General features: G+C 50.8%; 1 protein-coding gene across 2 annotated transcripts in view; it reads left to right on the top strand.

Moving 5' to 3' along the window:
- Nucleotides 1–17,590, top strand: part of cand1 (cullin-associated and neddylation-dissociated 1) — a 73,948-nt gene that overhangs the window by 10,928 nt on the left and 45,430 nt on the right. For both annotated transcript variants that reach the window (XM_055937233.1, XM_055937234.1), the window contains exons 3-4: nucleotides 3,454–3,608; nucleotides 8,388–8,511. In XM_055937233.1, coding sequence (XP_055793208.1) covers nucleotides 3,454–3,608; nucleotides 8,388–8,511 — 279 coding nt within the window. The remainder of the gene's footprint in view (nucleotides 1–3,453; nucleotides 3,609–8,387; nucleotides 8,512–17,590) is intronic.

Below are 17,590 nucleotides of genomic sequence, written 5' to 3'. Positions count from 1 at the left end.
TAACCAAAATACACACAGGCCAATTTAATTCCACTAAATTATGCAAATGAACCTATAAACCAATAAGCATGACGGTCATTATTTTATTATTTTGCAGTGGGATTATTTTCTTCTCCTGGCCACTTTGGCCGGCAACAGTTTTTATTTAATATTTTTAGGCTTTTCATGTTTTTCTATAACGGAAAACCTGGTGTCTCTGACTGAACTTAAGGCACCATTATAAAGAGGTTCAAAACATGGCTGTCAAACACTGAGACTGAGAGAGGGGCTGAATCACCTGACTGGCTTGGGCCCTGTGGGAGACTATCTAGTCCCAAACCATCTGTCTGCAACTATGTCTGTCTCTCTGTCTCTGTCTGCCGCTCTGTCGCTATGTCTCTCTGCCTCTCTGTCTGCCGTAATGTCTTTCTACCTCTGTCGCTATGTCTTTCTGCCTCTGCCCGTCGCTATGTCTTTCTGCCTCTTGTCAGTCACTGTCTGTCTCTGTGTCTTTCCGCCACTGTCTCTGCCTCTCTGCCTCTGTCGCTATGTCTCTCTGCCTCTTGTCAGTCACTGTCTGTCACTGTGTCTTTCTGCCTCTTTGCCACTGTCTCTGCCTCTCTGCCTCTGTCGCTATGTCTCTCTGCCTCTGTCGCTATGTCTCTCTGCCTCTGTCGCTATGTCTCTCTGCCTCTGTCGCAATGTCTTTTTGCCTCTGTCAGTCACTGTCGCTATGTATTTCTGTCAGTCACTCTGTCGTTATGTCTTTGTCTCTGCCTCTCTGTCGCTATGTCTTTCTGTCTGTCTGCTTCTGTCAGTCACTGTCGCTATGTATTTCTGTCAGTCACTTTGTCGTTATGTCTTTGTCTCTGCCTCTCTGTCGCTATGTCTTTCTGTCTGTCTGCTTCTGTCAGTCACTGTCGCTATGTATTTCTGTCAGTCACTCTGTCGTTATGTCTTTGTCTCTGCCTCTCTGTCGCTATGTCTTTCTGTCTGTCTGCTTCTGTCAGTCACTGTCGCTATGTATTTCTGTCAGTCACTCTGCCTCTTTCTCTCTGCCTCTGTTTCTCTGTCTTTCATTCATATCCTTTCACAACACCGAGTATGGACAGTGTTATTGAATAACCCTGTGTTTGCATCACTTTGTTTGTCTTATTGCACATTTGACATTTCTGTCTGTGGATATTTCATGTCAGAGCAACATTGATTTTTATCTTCCTTGCCCCAGCTAGGGGGATCTGTCTCAGTGCTTTATGAGCCAGCGGCAGTGTGATCGTCCTTGCCCCAGCTAGGGGGATCTGTCTCAGTGCTTTATGAGCCAGCGGCAGTGTGATCGTCCTTGCCCCAGCTAGGGGGATCTGTCTCAGTGCTTTATGAGCCAGCGGCAGTGTGATCGTCTTGGCTCACACTCTCAACAAACCATTTAGAATTAGGCTTTTAAGGGATTATGTGATCAATAAGAAGACTAATTAAAATGAATCTCTCGAGGCTGTATTTCTCACACATTTCCAATGTTAATATAAGCTACAGTAACACTGCAGTTAGCCTGCTTTCACATCGTTGCCAGTTTGAAGTAGTAGTCTGTTGTATGTCGTGAACGCAGAATGTAAGAAAGGCACTGTGCCTCTTTGTGGACTGACTGCACCACTATGTAAGACAACAAACAACAAAGATATCATTTTAAGGCCATTTTTTTGCTCTGGGTTGTGTGAGCGCTGCGTTAATCGAATCCGGTATCAGGATCAATAAAAAGCAAGGTCTGCTAACTTTCTTTAATTATTTTTAATTAACGCAATCAATAAATGGCAAATGCAATTTTCGTATATACGGGTTCGCTGTATCACCGCGCAGGGTAAAACAGAGAACTGGCAAGAAGTACGTAAACAGCTGTTCTTATACCCTGATGACGTAGTTCCAACCCGTCTGTTGGCCTATCACAGTAGAGGCTGAGCGTGGTTTAAACTTTGCTCAGCCTATCGCCGGCACTCAGACTGGTGCCAGTGTCTGGTCCCAGTCTCTCAGATGTCCGCATCTGGTCGTTGGGTAGATTAGATCCGTCTTGTGCCGCTCCCGATGCTACACTCAAACAGTTCCTTATATGGTATTGTCCAGTGTCCTACCCTCCCTGGTTGACCAGGTGATATGCACCCCTCTCCTCTCCAGATTGACCACAGCTTTTGTAGCAAGTCACTCTATGTTGCTCAGTCTTTACACACACACACACACACACACACACACACACACACACACACACATTGTTTGTGTGTGTGTGTGTGTAACAAAACAATATTCATCTTCAAACAATATGGTAGCAGGCCATAATGCATAAACATAAATCCTAACAGTTGCAGTAAATGGCAGTTACAGGTGTTAAACCCCCCCCCCCCCCCCCACAAAGATCTGTCATTACAGAGATGACGGACCAGGCGACACTGGCCTGGATGCCTAGAACAAGTAGACTCAACTGATGATGTAGTGTTTTAATAAACAGGTCTCTTCCTCTCTGCTGCTGCTGCTGACGACAAGAGGCCCTAAAACTGTCTGGTTGAGCCACTCGGCCTCACTGGTAATATGGTCGTGTGTTACTCAGTCTGATTAAACCCCCTTTTTTAACAAGGGACCCACGTCACATGGTTGACAGTGGGGTAACAACGTGGTTTTATCATGACATTAGATTAACTCTGGACTAGCTTCTGTTGGAACGAGAGAACCAGTTATGTTGTGTTCCAGCCTGGGTCCGTTGGTCAGTAAGGTGAAGGAGTACCAGGTAGTTTATATTGATATATATGTTGTGTTCCAGCCTGGGTCCGTTGGTCAGTAAGGTGAAGGAGTACTAGGTAGTTTATATTGATATATATATATATTGTGTTGTGTTCCAGCCTGGGTCCGTTGGTCAGTAAGGTGAAGGAGTACCAGGTAGTATATATTGATATATATATTGTGTTGTGTTCCAGCCTGGGTCCGTTGGTCAGTAAGGTGAAGGAGTACCAGGTAGTTTATATTGATATATATATTGTGTTGTGTTCCAGCCTGGGTCCGTTGGTCAGTAAGGTGAAGGAGTACCAGGTAGTATATATTGATATATATATTGTGTTGTGTTCCAGCCTGGGTCTGTTGGTCAGTAAGGTGAAGGAGTACCAGGTAGTTTATATTGATATATATATTGTGTTGTGTTCCAGCCTGGGTCCGTTGGTCAGTAAGGTGAAGGAGTACCAGGTAGTATATATTGATATATATATTGTGTTCCAGCCTGGGTCTGTTGGTCAGTAAGGTGAAGGAGTACCAGGTAGTTTATATTGATATATATATTGTGTTGTGTTCCAGCCTGGGTCTGTTGGTCAGTAAGGTGCAAGAGTACCAGGTAGTATATATTGATATATATATTGTGTTGTGTTCCAGCCTGGGTCTGTTGGTCAGTAAGGTGCAAGAGTACCAGGTAGTATATATTGATATATATATGGTGTTGTGTTGCAGCCTGGGTCCGTTGGTCAGTAAGGTGAAGGAGTACCAGGTCGAGACTATAGTGGACACGCTGTGTACCAACATGCTGGCAGACAAGGAACAGCTCCGAGACATCTCCAGCATCGGACTGAAGACGGTCATAGGAGAACTGCCCCCTGCATCCAGCGGTAAGTACCACCATGACCCCTGACCCCTAACCTGTACCCTGATGACTTTTCACTGGACATGGGCCTTCACAAAGCTGATCTTGGATCAGTTTTCCCTTCTTTTTTGTTGTTGATCATAATGAATAAGATTACGTGGACAGGAGGGCCTGATCCTAGGTCAGGACTGAAGTCTGAAAGCTGTTATTATTGAAAACATATCAGAGCACAATATCAGTTTGTGGAGATTATGTATAATGTGTTAGTTAAACCAGTTAGATAATGAACTGATAGACTACCCCCTCTAGTGATGGTGTTGTAGTGTGTTAGTTAAACCAGTTAGATAATGAACTGATAGACTACCCCCTCTAGTGATGGTGTTGTAGTGTGTTAGTTAAACCAGTTAGATAATGAACTGATAGACTATCCCCTCTAGTGATGGTGTTGTAGTGTGTTAAACCAGTTAGATAACGAACTGATAGACTATCCCCTCTAGTGATGGTGTTGTAGTGTGTTAAACCAGTTAGATAACGAACTGATAGACTATCCCCTCTAGTGATGGTGTTGTAGTGTTAGTTAAACCAGTTAGATAATGAACTGATAGACTACCCCCTCTAGTGATGGTGTTGTAGTGTGTTAAACCAGTTAGATAATGAACTGATAGACTATCCCCTCTAGTGATGGTGTTGTAGTGTGTTAGATAATGAACTGATGGACTATCCCCTCTAGTGATGGTGTTGTAGTGTGTTAGTTAAACCAGTTAGATAATGAACTGATAGACTACCCCCTCTAGTGATGGTGTTGTAGTGTGTTAGTTAAACCAGTTAGATAATGAACTGATAGACTATCCCCTCTAGTGATGGTGTTGTAGTGTGTTAAACCAGTTAGATAATGAACTGACAGACTATCCCCTCTAGTGATGGTGTTGTAGTGTGTTAGTTAAACCAGTTAGATAATGAACTGATAGACTATCCCCTCTAGTGATGGTGTTGTAGTGTGTTAGTTAAACCAGTTAGATAATGAACTGATAGACTATCCCCTCTAGTGATGGTGTTGTAGTGTGTTAAACCAGTTAGATAATGAACTGATAGACTATCCCCTCTAGTGATGGTGTTGTAGTGTTAGTTAAACCAGTTAGATAATGAACTGATAGACTACCCCCTCTAGTGATGGTGTTGTAGTGTGTTAAACCAGTTAGATAATGAACTGATAGACTACCCCCTCTAGTGATGGTGTTGTAGTGTGTTAAACCAGTTAGATAATGAACTGATAGACTATCCCCTCTAGTGATGGTGTTGTAGTGTGTTAGTTAAACCAGTTAGATAAGGAACTGATAGACTACCCCCTCTAGTGATGGTGTTGTTGTGTGTTAAACCAGTTAGATAATGAACTGATAGACTATCCCCTCTAGTGATGGTGTTGTAGTGTGTTAAACCAGTTAGATAATGAACTCATATACTATCCCCTCTAGTGATGGTGTTGTAGTGTGTTAAACCAGTTAGATAAGGAACTGATAGACTATCCCCTCTAGTGATGGTGTTGTAGTGTGTTAAACCAGTTAGATAATGAACTGATGGACTATCCCCTCTAGTGATGGTGTTGTAGTGTGTTAAACCAGTTAGATAATGAACTGATGGACTATCCCCTCTAGTGATGGTGTTGTAGTGTTAGTTAAACCAGTTAGATAATGAACTGATAGACTATCCCCTCTAGTGATGGTGTTGTAGTGTGTTAGTTAAACCAGTTAGATAATGAACTGATAGACTATCCCCTCTAGTGATGGTGTTGTAGTGTGTTAAACCAGTTAGATAATGAACTGATAGACTAACCCCTCTAGTGATGGTGTTGTAGTGTGTTAAACCAGTTAGATAATGAACTGATAGACTATCCCCTCTAGTGATGGTGTTGTAGTGTGTTAGTTAAACCAGTTAGATAATGAACTGATGGACTATCCCCTCTAGTGATGGTGTTGTAGTGTGTTAAACCAGTTAGATAATGAACTGATAGACTATCCCCTCTAGTGATGGTGTTGTAGTGTGTTAGTTAAACCAGTTAGATAATGAACTGATAGACTATCCCCTCTAGTGATGGTGTTGTAGTGTGTTAGTTAAACCAGTTAGATAATGAACTGATAGACTATCCCCTCTAGTGATGGTGTTGTAGTGTGTTACACCAGTTAGATAATGAACTGATAGACTATCCCCTCTAGTGATGGTGTTGTAGTGTGTTAGTTAAACCAGTTAGATAATGAACTGATAGACTATCCCCTCTAGTGATGGTGTTGTAGTGTGTTAAACCAGTTAGATAATGAACTGATAGACTATCCCCTCTAGTGATGGTGTTGTAGTGTGTTAAACCAGTTAGATAATGAACTGATAGACTATCCCCTCTAGTGATGGTGTTGTAGTGTTAGTTAAACCAGTTAGATAATGAACTGATAGACTATCCCCTCTAGTGATGGTGTTGTAGTGTGTTAAACCAGTTAGATAATGAACTGATAGACTATCCCCTCTAGTGATGGTGTTGTAGTGTGTTAGTTAAACCAGTTAGATAATGAACTGATAGACTATCCCCTCTAGTGATGGTGTTGTAGTGTGTTAGTTAAACCAGTTAGATAATGAACTGATAGACTATCCCCTCTAGTGATGGTGTTGTAGTGTTAGTTAAACCAGTTAGATAATGAACTGATGGACTATCCCCTCTAGTGATGGTGTTGTAGTGTGTTAGTTTAACCAGTTAGATAATGAACTGATAGACTACCCCCTCTAGTGATGGTGTTGTAGTGTGTTAAACCAGTTAGATAATGAACTGATAGACTATCCCCTCTAGTGATGGTGTTGTAGTGTGTTAAACCAGTTAGATAATGAACTGATAGACTATCCCATCTAGTGATGGTGTTGTAGTGTGTTAAACCAGTTAGATAATGAACTGATAGACTACCCCCTCTAGTGATGGTGTTGTAGTGTGTTAAACCAGTTAGATAATGAACTGATAGACTATCCCCTCTAGTGATGGTGTTGTAGTGTGTTAAACCACTTAGATAATGAACTGATAGACTATCCCCTCTAGTGATGGTGTTGTAGTGTGTTAGTTAAACCAGTTAGATAATGAACTGATAGACTATCCCCTCTAGTGATGGTGTTGTAGTGTGTTAAACCAGTTAGATAATGAACTGATAGACTATCCCCTCTAGTGATGGTGTTGTAGTGTGTTAGTTAAACCAGTTAGATAATGAACTGATAGACTATCCCCTCTAGTGATGGTGTTGTAGTGTTAGTTAAACCAGTTAGATAATGAACTGATAGACTATCCCCTCTAGTGATGGTGTTGTAGTGTGTTAGTTAAACCAGTTAGATAATGAACTGATAGACTATCCCCTCTAGTGATGGTGTTGTAGTGTGTTAGTTAAACCAGTTAGATAATGAACTGATAGACTATCCCCTCTAGTGATGGTGTTGTAGTGTTAGTTAAACCAGTTAGATAATGAACTGATAGACTATCCCCTCTAGTGATGGTGTTGTAGTGTGTTAGTTAAACCAGTTAGATAATGAACTGATAGACTATCCCCTCTAGTGATGGTGTTGTAGTGTGTTAGTTAAACCAGTTAGATAATGAACTGATAGACTATCCCCTCTAGTGATGGTGTTGTAGTGTTAGTTAAACCAGTTAGATAATGAACTGATAGACTATCCCCTCTAGTGATGGTGTTGTAGTGTGTTAGTTAAACCAGTTAGATAATGAACTGATAGACTATCCCCTCTAGTGATGGTGTTGTAGTGTTAGTTAAACCAGTTAGATAATGAACTGATAGACTATCCCCTCTAGTGATGGTGTTGTAGTGTGTTAAACCAGTTAGATAATGAACTGATAGACTATCCCCTCTAGTGATGGTGTTGTAGTGTGTTAAACCAGTTAGATAATGAACTGATGGACTATCCCCTCTAGTGATGGTGTTGTAGTGTGTTAAACCAGTTAGATAATGAACTGATAGACTACCCCCTCTAGTGATGGTGTTGTAGTGTGTTAAACCAGTTAGATAATGAACTGATAGACTATCCCCTCTAGTGATGGTGTTGTAGTGTGTTAGTTAAACCAGTTAGATAATGAACTGATAGACTACCCCCTCTAGTGATGGTGTTGTAGTGTGTTAAACCAGTTAGATAATGAACTGATAGACTAACCCCTCTAGTGATGGTGTTGTAGTGTGTTAAACCAGTTAGATAATGAACTGATAGACTATCCCCTCTAGTGATGGTGTTGTAGTGTGTTAGTTAAACCAGTTAGATAATGAACTGATAGACTACCCCCTCTAGTGATGGTGTTGTAGTGTGTTAAACCAGTTAGATAATGAACTGATAGACTACCCCCTCTAGTGATGGTGTTGTAGTGTGTTAAACCAGTTAGATAATGAACTGATAGACTACCCCCTCTAGTGATGGTGTTGTAGTGTGTTAGTTAAACCAGTTAGATAAGGAACTGATAGACTATCCCCTCTAGCAAGATGTCCTCCTTACTAACTTGGTTTATCTTCAGCTGTGTTCAGGCCTTTTCCAGTCATGTGGAGGGAGAGATGGAGAAGAGAGCATCTGTTAACAGCCTTGCTTTCCCATCACCTTCAGGCATCAGCCTTCTTGGCTGACAGCGGTATGACTCATTTAGCTAACTCTGTCTTTCTCTGTCTTCCCCCCCCCCCCCCCACTGTTTCTCTCCCTCTCTGTCTTTCTCCCCCTCTCCACCCACCCCCCTGTTTCTCTCCCTCTCTGTCTTTCTCCTCTCCAACCGCCCCCATGTTTCTCTCTCTAGGCTCGGCCCTGGCTGCCAGCGTGTGTAAAAAGATCACAGGCCGTCTGACCAGTGCCATCGCCAAGCAGGAGGATGTGTCAGTTCAGCTGGAGGCTCTGGACATCATGGCTGACATGCTCTGCAGGTGTGTGTGTTCTCCACTGTCTGACCGCTGGTCTGGACCCAGGTTGGTGTGTGTGTGTGTTCTCCACTGTCTGACCGCTGGCCTGGACCCAGGTTGGTGTGTGTTCTCCACTGTCTGACCGCTGGCCTGGACCCAGGTTGGTGTGTGTTCTCCACTGTCTGACCGCTGGTCTGGACCCAGGTTGGTGTGTGTGTTCTCCACTGTCTGACCGCTGGTCTGGACCCATGTTGGTGTGTGTGTTCTCCACTGTCTGACCGCTGGTCTGGACCCATGTTGGTGTGTGTGTTCTCCACTGTCTGACCGCTGGTCTGGACCCAGGTTGGTGTGTGTGTTCTCCACTGTCTGACCGCTGGTCTGGACCCAGGTTGGTGTGTGTGTTCTCCACTGTCTGACCGCTGGTCTGGACCCAGGTTGGTGTGTGTGTTCTCCACTGTCTGACCGCTGGTCTGGACCCAGGTTGGTGTGTTCTCCACTGTCTGACCGCTGGTCTGGACCCAGGTTGGTGTGTGTGTTCTCCACTGTCTGACCGCTGGTCTTGACCCAGGTTGGTGTGTTCTCCACTGTCTGACCGCTGGTCTGGACCCAGGTAGGTGTGTTCTCCACTGTCTGACCGCTGGCCTGGACCCAGGTTGGTGTGTGTTCTCCACTGTCTGACCGCTGGTCTGGACCCAGGTTGGTGTGTTCTCCACTGTCTGACCGCTGGCCTGGACCCAGGTTGGTGTGTGTGTTCTCCACTGTCTGACCGTTGGTCTGGACCCAGGTTGGTGTGTGTGTTCTCCACTGTCTGACCGTTGGTCTGGACCCAGGTTGGTGTGTGTGTTCTCCACTGTCTGACCGTTGGTCTGGACCCAGGTTGGTGTGTTCTCCTCTGTCTGACCGCTGGTCTGGACCCAGGTTGGTGTGTGTTCTCCTCTGTCTGACCGCTCGTCTGGACCCAGGTTGGTGTGTTCTCCACTGTCTGACCGCTGGTCTGGACCCAGGTTGGTGTGTGTTCTCCACTGTCTGACCGCTGGTCTGGACCCAGGTTGGTGTGTGTTCTCCACTGTCTGACCGTTGGTCTGGACCCAGGTTGGTGTGTTCTCCACTGTCTGACCGCTGGTCTGGACCCAGGTTGGTGTGTTCTCCACTGTCTGACCGCTGGTCTGGACCCAGGTTGGTGTGTTCTCCACTGTCTGACCGCTGGTCTGGACCCAGGTTGGTGTGTGTGTTCTCCTCTGTCTGACCGTTGGTCTGGACCCAGGTTGGTGTGTTCTCCACTGTCTGACCGCTGGTCTGGACCCAGGTTGGTGTGTTCTCCACTGTCTGACCGCTGGTCTGGACCCAGGTTGGTGTGTGTGTTCTCCTCTGTCTGACCGCTGGTCTGGACCCAGGTTGGTGTGTTCTCCACTGTCTGACCGCTGGTCTGGACCCAGGTTGGTGTGTTCTCCACTGTCTGACCGCTGGTCTGGACCCAGGTTGGTGTGTTCTCCACTGTCTGACCGCTGGTCTGGACCCAGGTTGGTGTGTGTGTTCTCCACTGTCTGACCGCTGGTCTGGACCCAGGTTGGTGTGTGTGTTCTCCTCTGTCTCACCGCTGGTCTGGACCCAGGTTGGTGTGTGTGTTCTCCACTGTCTGACCGCTGGCCTGGACCCAGGTTGGTGTGTTCTCCACTGTCTGACCGCTGGTCTGGACCCAGGTTGGTGTGTGTGTTCTCCACTGTCTGACCGCTGGTCTGGACCCAGGTTGGTGTGTGTTCTCCACTGTCTGACCGCTGGCCTGGACCCAGGTTGGTGTGTTCTCCACTGTCTGACCGCTGGTCTGGACCCAGGTTGGTGTGTGTGTTCTCCACTGTCTGACCGCTGGTCTGGACCCAGGTTGGTGTGTGTTCTCCACTGTCTGACCGCTGGTCTGGACCCAGGTTGGTGTGTGTGTTCTCCACTGTCTGACCGCTGGCCTGGACCCAGGTTGGTGTGTGTTCTCCACTGTCTGACCGCTGTTCTGGACCCAGGTTGGTGTGTGTTCTCCACTGTCTGACCGTTGGTCTGGACCCAGGTTGGTGTGTGTTCTCCACTGTCTGACCGTTGGTCTGGACCCAGGTTGGTGTGTGTGTTCTCCACTGTCTGACCGCTGGTCTGGACCCAGGTTGGTGTGTGTGTTCTCCACTGTCTGACCGCTGGTCTGGACCCAGGTTGGTGTGTGTGTTCTCCACTGTCTGACCGCTGGTCTGGACCCAGGTTGGTGTGTGTGTTCTCCACTGTCTGACCGCTGGTCTGGACCCAGGTTGGTGTGTTCTCCACTGTCTGACCGCTGGTCTGGACCCAGGTAGGTGTGTTCTCCACTGTCTGACCGCTGGCCTGGACCCAGGTTGGTGTGTGTTCTCCACTGTCTGACCGCTGGTCTGGACCCAGGTTGGTGTGTGTGTTCTCCACTGTCTGACCGTTGGTCTGGACCCAGGTTGGTGTGTGTGTTCTCCACTGTCTGACCGTTGGTCTGGACCCAGGTTGGTGTGTTCTCCTCTGTCTGACCGCTGGTCTGGACCCAGGTTGGTGTGTGTTCTCCTCTGTCTGACCGCTGGTCTGGACCCAGGTTGGTGTGTGTTCTCCTCTGTCTGACCGCTGGTCTGGACCCAGGTTGGTGTGTTCTCCACTGTCTGACCGCTGGTCTGGACCCAGGTTGGTGTGTGTTCTCCACTGTCTGACCGTTGGTCTGGACCCAGGTTGGTGTGTTCTCCACTGTCTGACCGCTGGTCTGGACCCAGGTTGGTGTGTTCTCCACTGTCTGACCGCTGGTCTGGACCCAGGTTGGTGTGTTCTCCACTGTCTGACCGCTGGTCTGGACCCAGGTTGGTGTGTGTGTTCTCCTCTGTCTGACCGCTGGTCTGGACCCAGGTTGGTGTGTTCTCCACTGTCTGACCGCTGGTCTGGACCCAGGTTGGTGTGTGTGTTCTCCTCTGTCTGACCGCTGGTCTGGACCCAGGTTGGTGTGTTCTCCACTGTCTGACCGCTGGTCTGGACCCAGGTTGGTGTGTTCTCCACTGTCTGACCGCTGGTCTGGACCCAGGTTGGTGTGTGTGTTCTCCACTGTCTGACCGCTGGTCTGGACCCAGGTTGGTGTGTTCTCCACTGTCTGACCGCTGGTCTGGACCCAGGTAGGTGTGTTCTCCACTGTCCGACCGCTGGCCTGGACCCATGTTGGTGTGTGTTCTCCACTGTCTGACCGCTGGTCTGGACCCAGGTTGGTGTGTGTTCTCCACTGTCTGACCGCTGGCCTGGACCCAGGTTGGTGTGTGTGTTCTCCACTGTCTGACCGTTGGTCTGGACCCAGGTTGGTGTGTGTGTTCTCCACTGTCTGACCGTTGGTCTGGACCCAGGTTGGTGTGTGTGTTCTCCACTGTCTGACCGTTGGTCTGGACCCAGGTTGGTGTGTTCTCCTCTGTCTGACCGCTGGTCTGGACCCAGGTTGGTGTGTTCTCCTCTGTCTGACCGCTGGTCTGGACCCAGGTTGGTGTGTTCTCCACTGTCTGACCGCTGGTCTGGACCCAGGTTGGTGTGTGTTCTCCACTGTCTGACCGCTGGTCTGGACCCAGGTTGGTGTGTGTTCTCCACTGTCTGACCGTTGGTCTGGACCCAGGTTGGTGTGTTCTCCACTGTCTGACCGCTGGTCTGGACCCAGGTTGGTGTGTTCTCCACTGTCTGACCGCTGGTCTGGACCCAGGTTGTTGTGTTCTCCACTGTCTGACCGCTGGTCTGGACCCAGGTTGGTGTGTGTGTTCTCCTCTGTCTGACCGTTGGTCTGGACCCAGGTTGGTGTGTTCTCCACTGTCTGACCGCTGGTCTGGACCCAGGTTGGTGTGTTCTCCACTGTCTGACCGCTGGTCTGGACCCAGGTTGGTGTGTTCTCCACTGTCTGACCGCTGGTCTGGACCCAGGTTGGTGTGTTCTCCACTGTCTGACCGCTGGTCTGGACCCAGGTTGGTGTGTGTGTTCTCCACTGTCTGACCGCTGGTCTGGACACAGGTTGGTGTGTGTGTTCTCCACTGTCTGACCGCTGGTCTGGACCCAGGTTGGTGTGTGTGTTCTCCACTGTCTGACCGCTGGTCTGGACCCAGGTTGGTGTGTGTGTTCTCCACTGTCTGACCGCTGGTCTGGACCCAGGTTGGTGTGTGTGTTCTCCACTGTCTGACCGCTGGTCTGGACCCAGGTTGGTGTGTGTGTTCTCCACTGTCTGACCGCTGGTCTGGACCCAGGTTGGTGTGTGTGTTCTCCTCTGTCTGACCGCTGGTCTGGACCCAGGTTGGTGTGTGTGTTCTCCACTGTCTGACCGCTGGCCTGGACCCAGGTTGGTGTGTTCTCCACTGTCTGACCGCTGGTCTGGACCCAGGTTGGTGTGTGTGTTCTCCACTGTCTGACCGCTGGTCTGGACCCAGGTTGGTGTGTGTTCTCCACTGTCTGACCGCTGGCCTGGACCCAGGTTGGTGTGTTCTCCACTGTCTGACCGCTGGTCTGGACCCAGGTTGGTGTGTGTGTTCTCCACTGTCTGACCGCTGGTCTGGACCCAGGTTGGTGTGTGTTCTCCACTGTCTGACCGCTGGTCTGGACCCAGGTTGGTGTGTGTGTTCTCCACTGTCTGACCGCTGGCCTGGACCCAGGTTGGTGTGTTCTCCACTGTCTGACCGCTGGCCTGGACCCAGGTTGGTGTGTTCTCCACTGTCTGACCGCTGGTCTGGACCCAGGTTGGTGTGTGTGTTCTCCACTGTCTGACCGCTGGTCTGGACCCAGATTGGTGTGTGTGTTCTCCACTGTCTGACCGCTGGTCTGGACCCAGGTTGGTGTGTTCTCCACTGTCTGACCGCTGGTCTGGACCCAGGTTGGTGTGTGTTCTCCACTGTCTGACCGCTGGTCTGGACCCAGGTTGGTGTGTGTTCTCCACTGTCTGACCGCTGGTCTGGACCCAGGTTGGTGTGTGTTCTCCAATGTCTGACCGCTGGTCTGGACCCAGGTTGGTGTGTGTTCTCCACTGTCTGACCGCTGGTCTGGACCCAGGTTGGTGTGTGTTCTCCACTGTCTGACCGCTGGTCTGGACCCAGGTTGGTGTGTGTGTCCTCCACTGTCTGACCGCTGGTCTGGACCCAGGTTGGTGTGTGTGTTCTCCACTGTCTGACCGCTGGTCTGGACCCAGGTTGGTGTGTTCTCCACTGTCTGACCGCTGGTCTGGACCCAGGTTGGTGTGTTCTCCACTGTCTGGCCGCTGGTCTGGACCCAGGTTGGTGTGTTCTCCACTGTCTGACCGCTGGTCTGGACCCAGGTTGGTGTGTGTTCTCCACTGTCTGGCCGCTGGTCTGGACCCAGGTTGGTGTGTGTTCTCCACTGTCTGACCGCTGGTCTGGACCCAGGTTGGTGTGTGTTCTCCACTGTCTGAACGCTGGTCTGGACCCAGGTTGGTGTGTGTGTTCTCCACTGTCTGACCGCTGGTCTGGACCCAGGTTGGTGTGTGTGTTCTCCACTGTCTGGCCACTGGTCTGGACCCAGGTTGGTGTGTTCTCCACTGTCTGATCGCTGGTCTGGACCCAGGTTGGTGTGTTCTCCACTGTCTGACCGCTGGTCTGGACCCAGGTTGGTGTGTGTTCTCCACTGTCTGACCGCTGGCCTGGACCCAGGTTGGTGTGTGTTCTCCACTGTCTGACCGCTGGTCTGGACCCAGGTTGGTGTGTGTGTTCTCCACTGTCTGACCGCTGGTCTGGACCCAGGTTGGTGTGTGTTCTCCACTGTCTGACCGCTGGCCTGGACCCAGGTTGGTGTGTGTTCTCCACTGTCTGACCGCTGGTCTGGACCCAGGTTGGTGTGTGTGTTCTCCACTGTCTGACCGCTGGTCTGGACCCAGGTTGGTGTGTGTTCTCCACTGTCTGACCGCTGGTCTGGACCCAGGTTGGTGTGTGTGTGTGTTCTCCACTGTCTGACCGCTGGTCTGGACCCAGGTTGGTGTGTGTTCTCCACTGTCTGACCGCTGGTCTGGACCCAGGTTGGTGTGTGTTCTCCACTGTCTGACCGCTGGTCTGGACCCAGGTTGGTGTGTGTGTGTGTTCTCCACTGTCTGACCGCTGGCCCGGACCCAGGTTGGTGTGTGTGTTCTCCACTGTCTGACCGCTGGTCTGGACCCAGGTTGGTGTGTGTTCTCCACTGTCTGACCGCTGGTCTGGACCCAGGTTGGTGTGTGTGTGTGTTCTCCACTGTCTGACCGCTGGCCTGGACCCAGGTTGGTGTGTGTGTGTGTTCTCCACTGTCTGACCGTTGGTCTGGACCCAGGTTGGTGTGTGTTCTCCACTGTCTGACCGCTGGCCTGGACCCAGGTTGGTGTGTGTGTTCTCCACTGTCTGACCGCTGGCCTGGACCCAGGTTGGTGTGTGTTCTCCACTGTCTGACCGCTGGTCTGGACCCAGGTTGGTGTGTGTGTTCTCCACTGTCTGACCGCTGGTCTGGACCCAGGTTGGTGTGTGTTCTCCACTGTCTGACCGCTGGTCTGGACCCAGGTTGGTGTGTGTGTTCTCCACTGTCTGACCGCTGGCCTGGACCCAGGTTGGTGTGTGTTCTCCACTGTCTGACCGCTGGTCTGGACCCAGGTTGGTGTGTGTGTTCTCCACTGTCTGACCGCTGGTCTGGACCCAGGTTGGTGTGTGTGTGTTCTCCACTGTCTGACCGCTGGCCTGGACCCAGGTTGGTGTGTGTGTTCTCCACTGTCTGACCGCTGGTCTGGACCCAGGTTGGTGTGTGTGTTCTCCACTGTCTGGCCGCTGGCCTGGACCCAGGTTGGTGTGTGTGTTCTCCACTGTCTGACCGCTGGTCTGGACCCAGGTTGGTGTGTGTGTTCTCCACTGTCTGGCCGCTGGCCTGGACCCAGGTTGGTGTGTGTGTTCTCCACTGTCTGACCGTTGGCCTGGACCCAGGTTGGTGTGTGTGTGTGTGTTCTCCACTGTCTGACCGCTGTTCTGGACCCAGGTTGATGTGTGTGTGTGTTCTCCACTCTCTGACCGCTGGTCTGGACCCAGGTTGGTGTGTGTGTGTTCTCCACTGTCTGACCGTTGGTCTGGACCCAGGTTGGTGTGTGTGTGTTCTCCACTGTCTGACCGCTGGTCTGGACCCAGGTTGGTGTGTGTTCTCCACTGTCTGACCGCTGGTCTGGACCCAGGTTGGTGTGTGTGTTCTCCACTGTCTGACCGCTGGTCTGGACCCAGGTTGGTGTGTGTGTGTTCTCCACTGTCTGACCGCTGGCCTGGACCCAGGTTGGTGTGTGTGTTCTCCACTGTCTGACCGCTGGTCTGGACCCAGGTTGGTGTGTGTGTTCTCCACTGTCTGGCCGCTGGCCTGGACCCAGGTTGGTGTGTGTGTTCTCCACTGTCTGACCGCTGGTCTGGACCCAGGTTGGTGTGTGTGTTCTCCACTGTCTGACCGTTGGCCTGGACCCAGGTTGGTGTGTGTGTGTGTTCTCCACTGTCTGACCGCTGTTCTGGACCCAGGTTGGTGTGTGTGTGTGTTCTCCACTGTCTGACCGCTGGTCTGGACCCAGGTTGGTGTGTGTGTGTGTTCTCCCCTGTCTGACCGCTGGTCTGGACCCAGGTTGGTGTGTGTGTTCTCCGCTGTCTGACCGCTGGTCTGGACCCAGGTTGGTGTGTGTGTTCTCCACTGTCTGACCGTTGGTCTGGACCCAGGTTGGTGTGTGTGTTCTCCACTGTCTGACCGCTGGTCTGGACCCATGTTGGTGTGTGTGTTCTCCGCTGTCTGACCGTTGGTCTGGACCCAGGTTGGTGTGTGTGTTCTCCACTGTCTGACCGCTGGTCTGGACCCAGGTTGGTGTGTGTGTTCTCCACTGTCTGACCGCTGGTCTGGACCCAGGTTGGTGTGTGTGTTCTCCACTGTCTGGCCGCTGGTCTGGACCCAGGTTGGTGTGTGTGTTCTCCACTGTCTGACCGCTGGTCTGGACCCAGGTTGGTGTGTGTGTTCTCCACTGTCTGGCCGCTGGTCTGGACCCAGGTTTGTGTGTGTGTTCTCCACTGTCTGACCGCTGGTCTGGACCCAGGTTGGTGTGTGTGTTCTCCACTGTCTGACCGTTGGTCTGGACCCAGGTTGGTGTGTGTGTTCTCCACTGTCTGACCGCTGGTCTGGACCCAGGTTGGTGTGTGTGTTCTCCGCTGTCTGACCGCTGGTCTGGACCCATGTTGGTGTGTGTGTTCTCCACTGTCTGACCGCTGGTCTGGACCCAGGTTGGTGTGTGTGTGTGTTCTCCACTGTCTGACCGCTGGTATGGACCCAGGTTGGTGTGTGTGTGTTCTCCACTGTCTGACCGCTGGTCTGGACCCAGGTTGGTGTGTGTGTTCTCCACTGTCTGACCGTTGGTCTGGACCCAGGTTGGTGTGTGTGTTCTCCACTGTCTGACCGCTGGTCTGGACCCAGGTTGGTGTGTGTGTTCTCCGCTGTCTGACCGCTGGTCTGGACCCAGGTTGGTGTGTGTGTTCTCCACTGTCTGACCGTTGGTCTGGACCCAGGTTGGTGTGTGTGTTCTCCACTGTCTGACCGCTGGTCTGGACCCATGTTGGTGTGTGTGTTCTCCGCTGTCTGACCGTTGGTCTGGACCCAGGTTGGTGTGTGTGTTCTCCACTGTCTGACCGCTGGTCTGGACCCAGGTTGGTGTGTGTGTTCTCCACTGTCTGACCGCTGGTCTGGACCCAGGTTGGTGTGTGTGTTCTCCACTGTCTGGCCGCTGGTCTGGACCCAGGTTGGTGTGTGTGTTCTCCACTGTCTGACCGCTGGTCTGGACCCAGGTTGGTGTGTGTGTTCTCCACTGTCTGGCCGCTGGTCTGGACCCAGGTTTGTGTGTGTGTTCTCCACTGTCTGACCGCTGGTCTGGACCCAGGTTGGTGTGTGTGTTCTCCACTGTCTGACCGTTGGTCTGGACCCAGGTTGGTGTGTGTGTTCTCCACTGTCTGACCGCTGGTCTGGACCCAGGTTGGTGTGTGTGTTCTCCGCTGTCTGACCGCTGGTCTGGACCCATGTTGGTGTGTGTGTTCTCCACTGTCTGACCGCTGGTCTGGACCCAGGTTGGTGTGTG

This window comes from Salvelinus fontinalis, chromosome 11 (genome assembly GCF_029448725.1).
Source record: "Salvelinus fontinalis isolate EN_2023a chromosome 11, ASM2944872v1, whole genome shotgun sequence".
Lineage (NCBI taxonomy): Eukaryota > Metazoa > Chordata > Actinopteri > Salmoniformes > Salmonidae > Salvelinus > Salvelinus fontinalis.
Note: the sequence above shows the minus strand (reverse complement) of the source record. Positions and strands in the feature narration are given on the sequence as shown.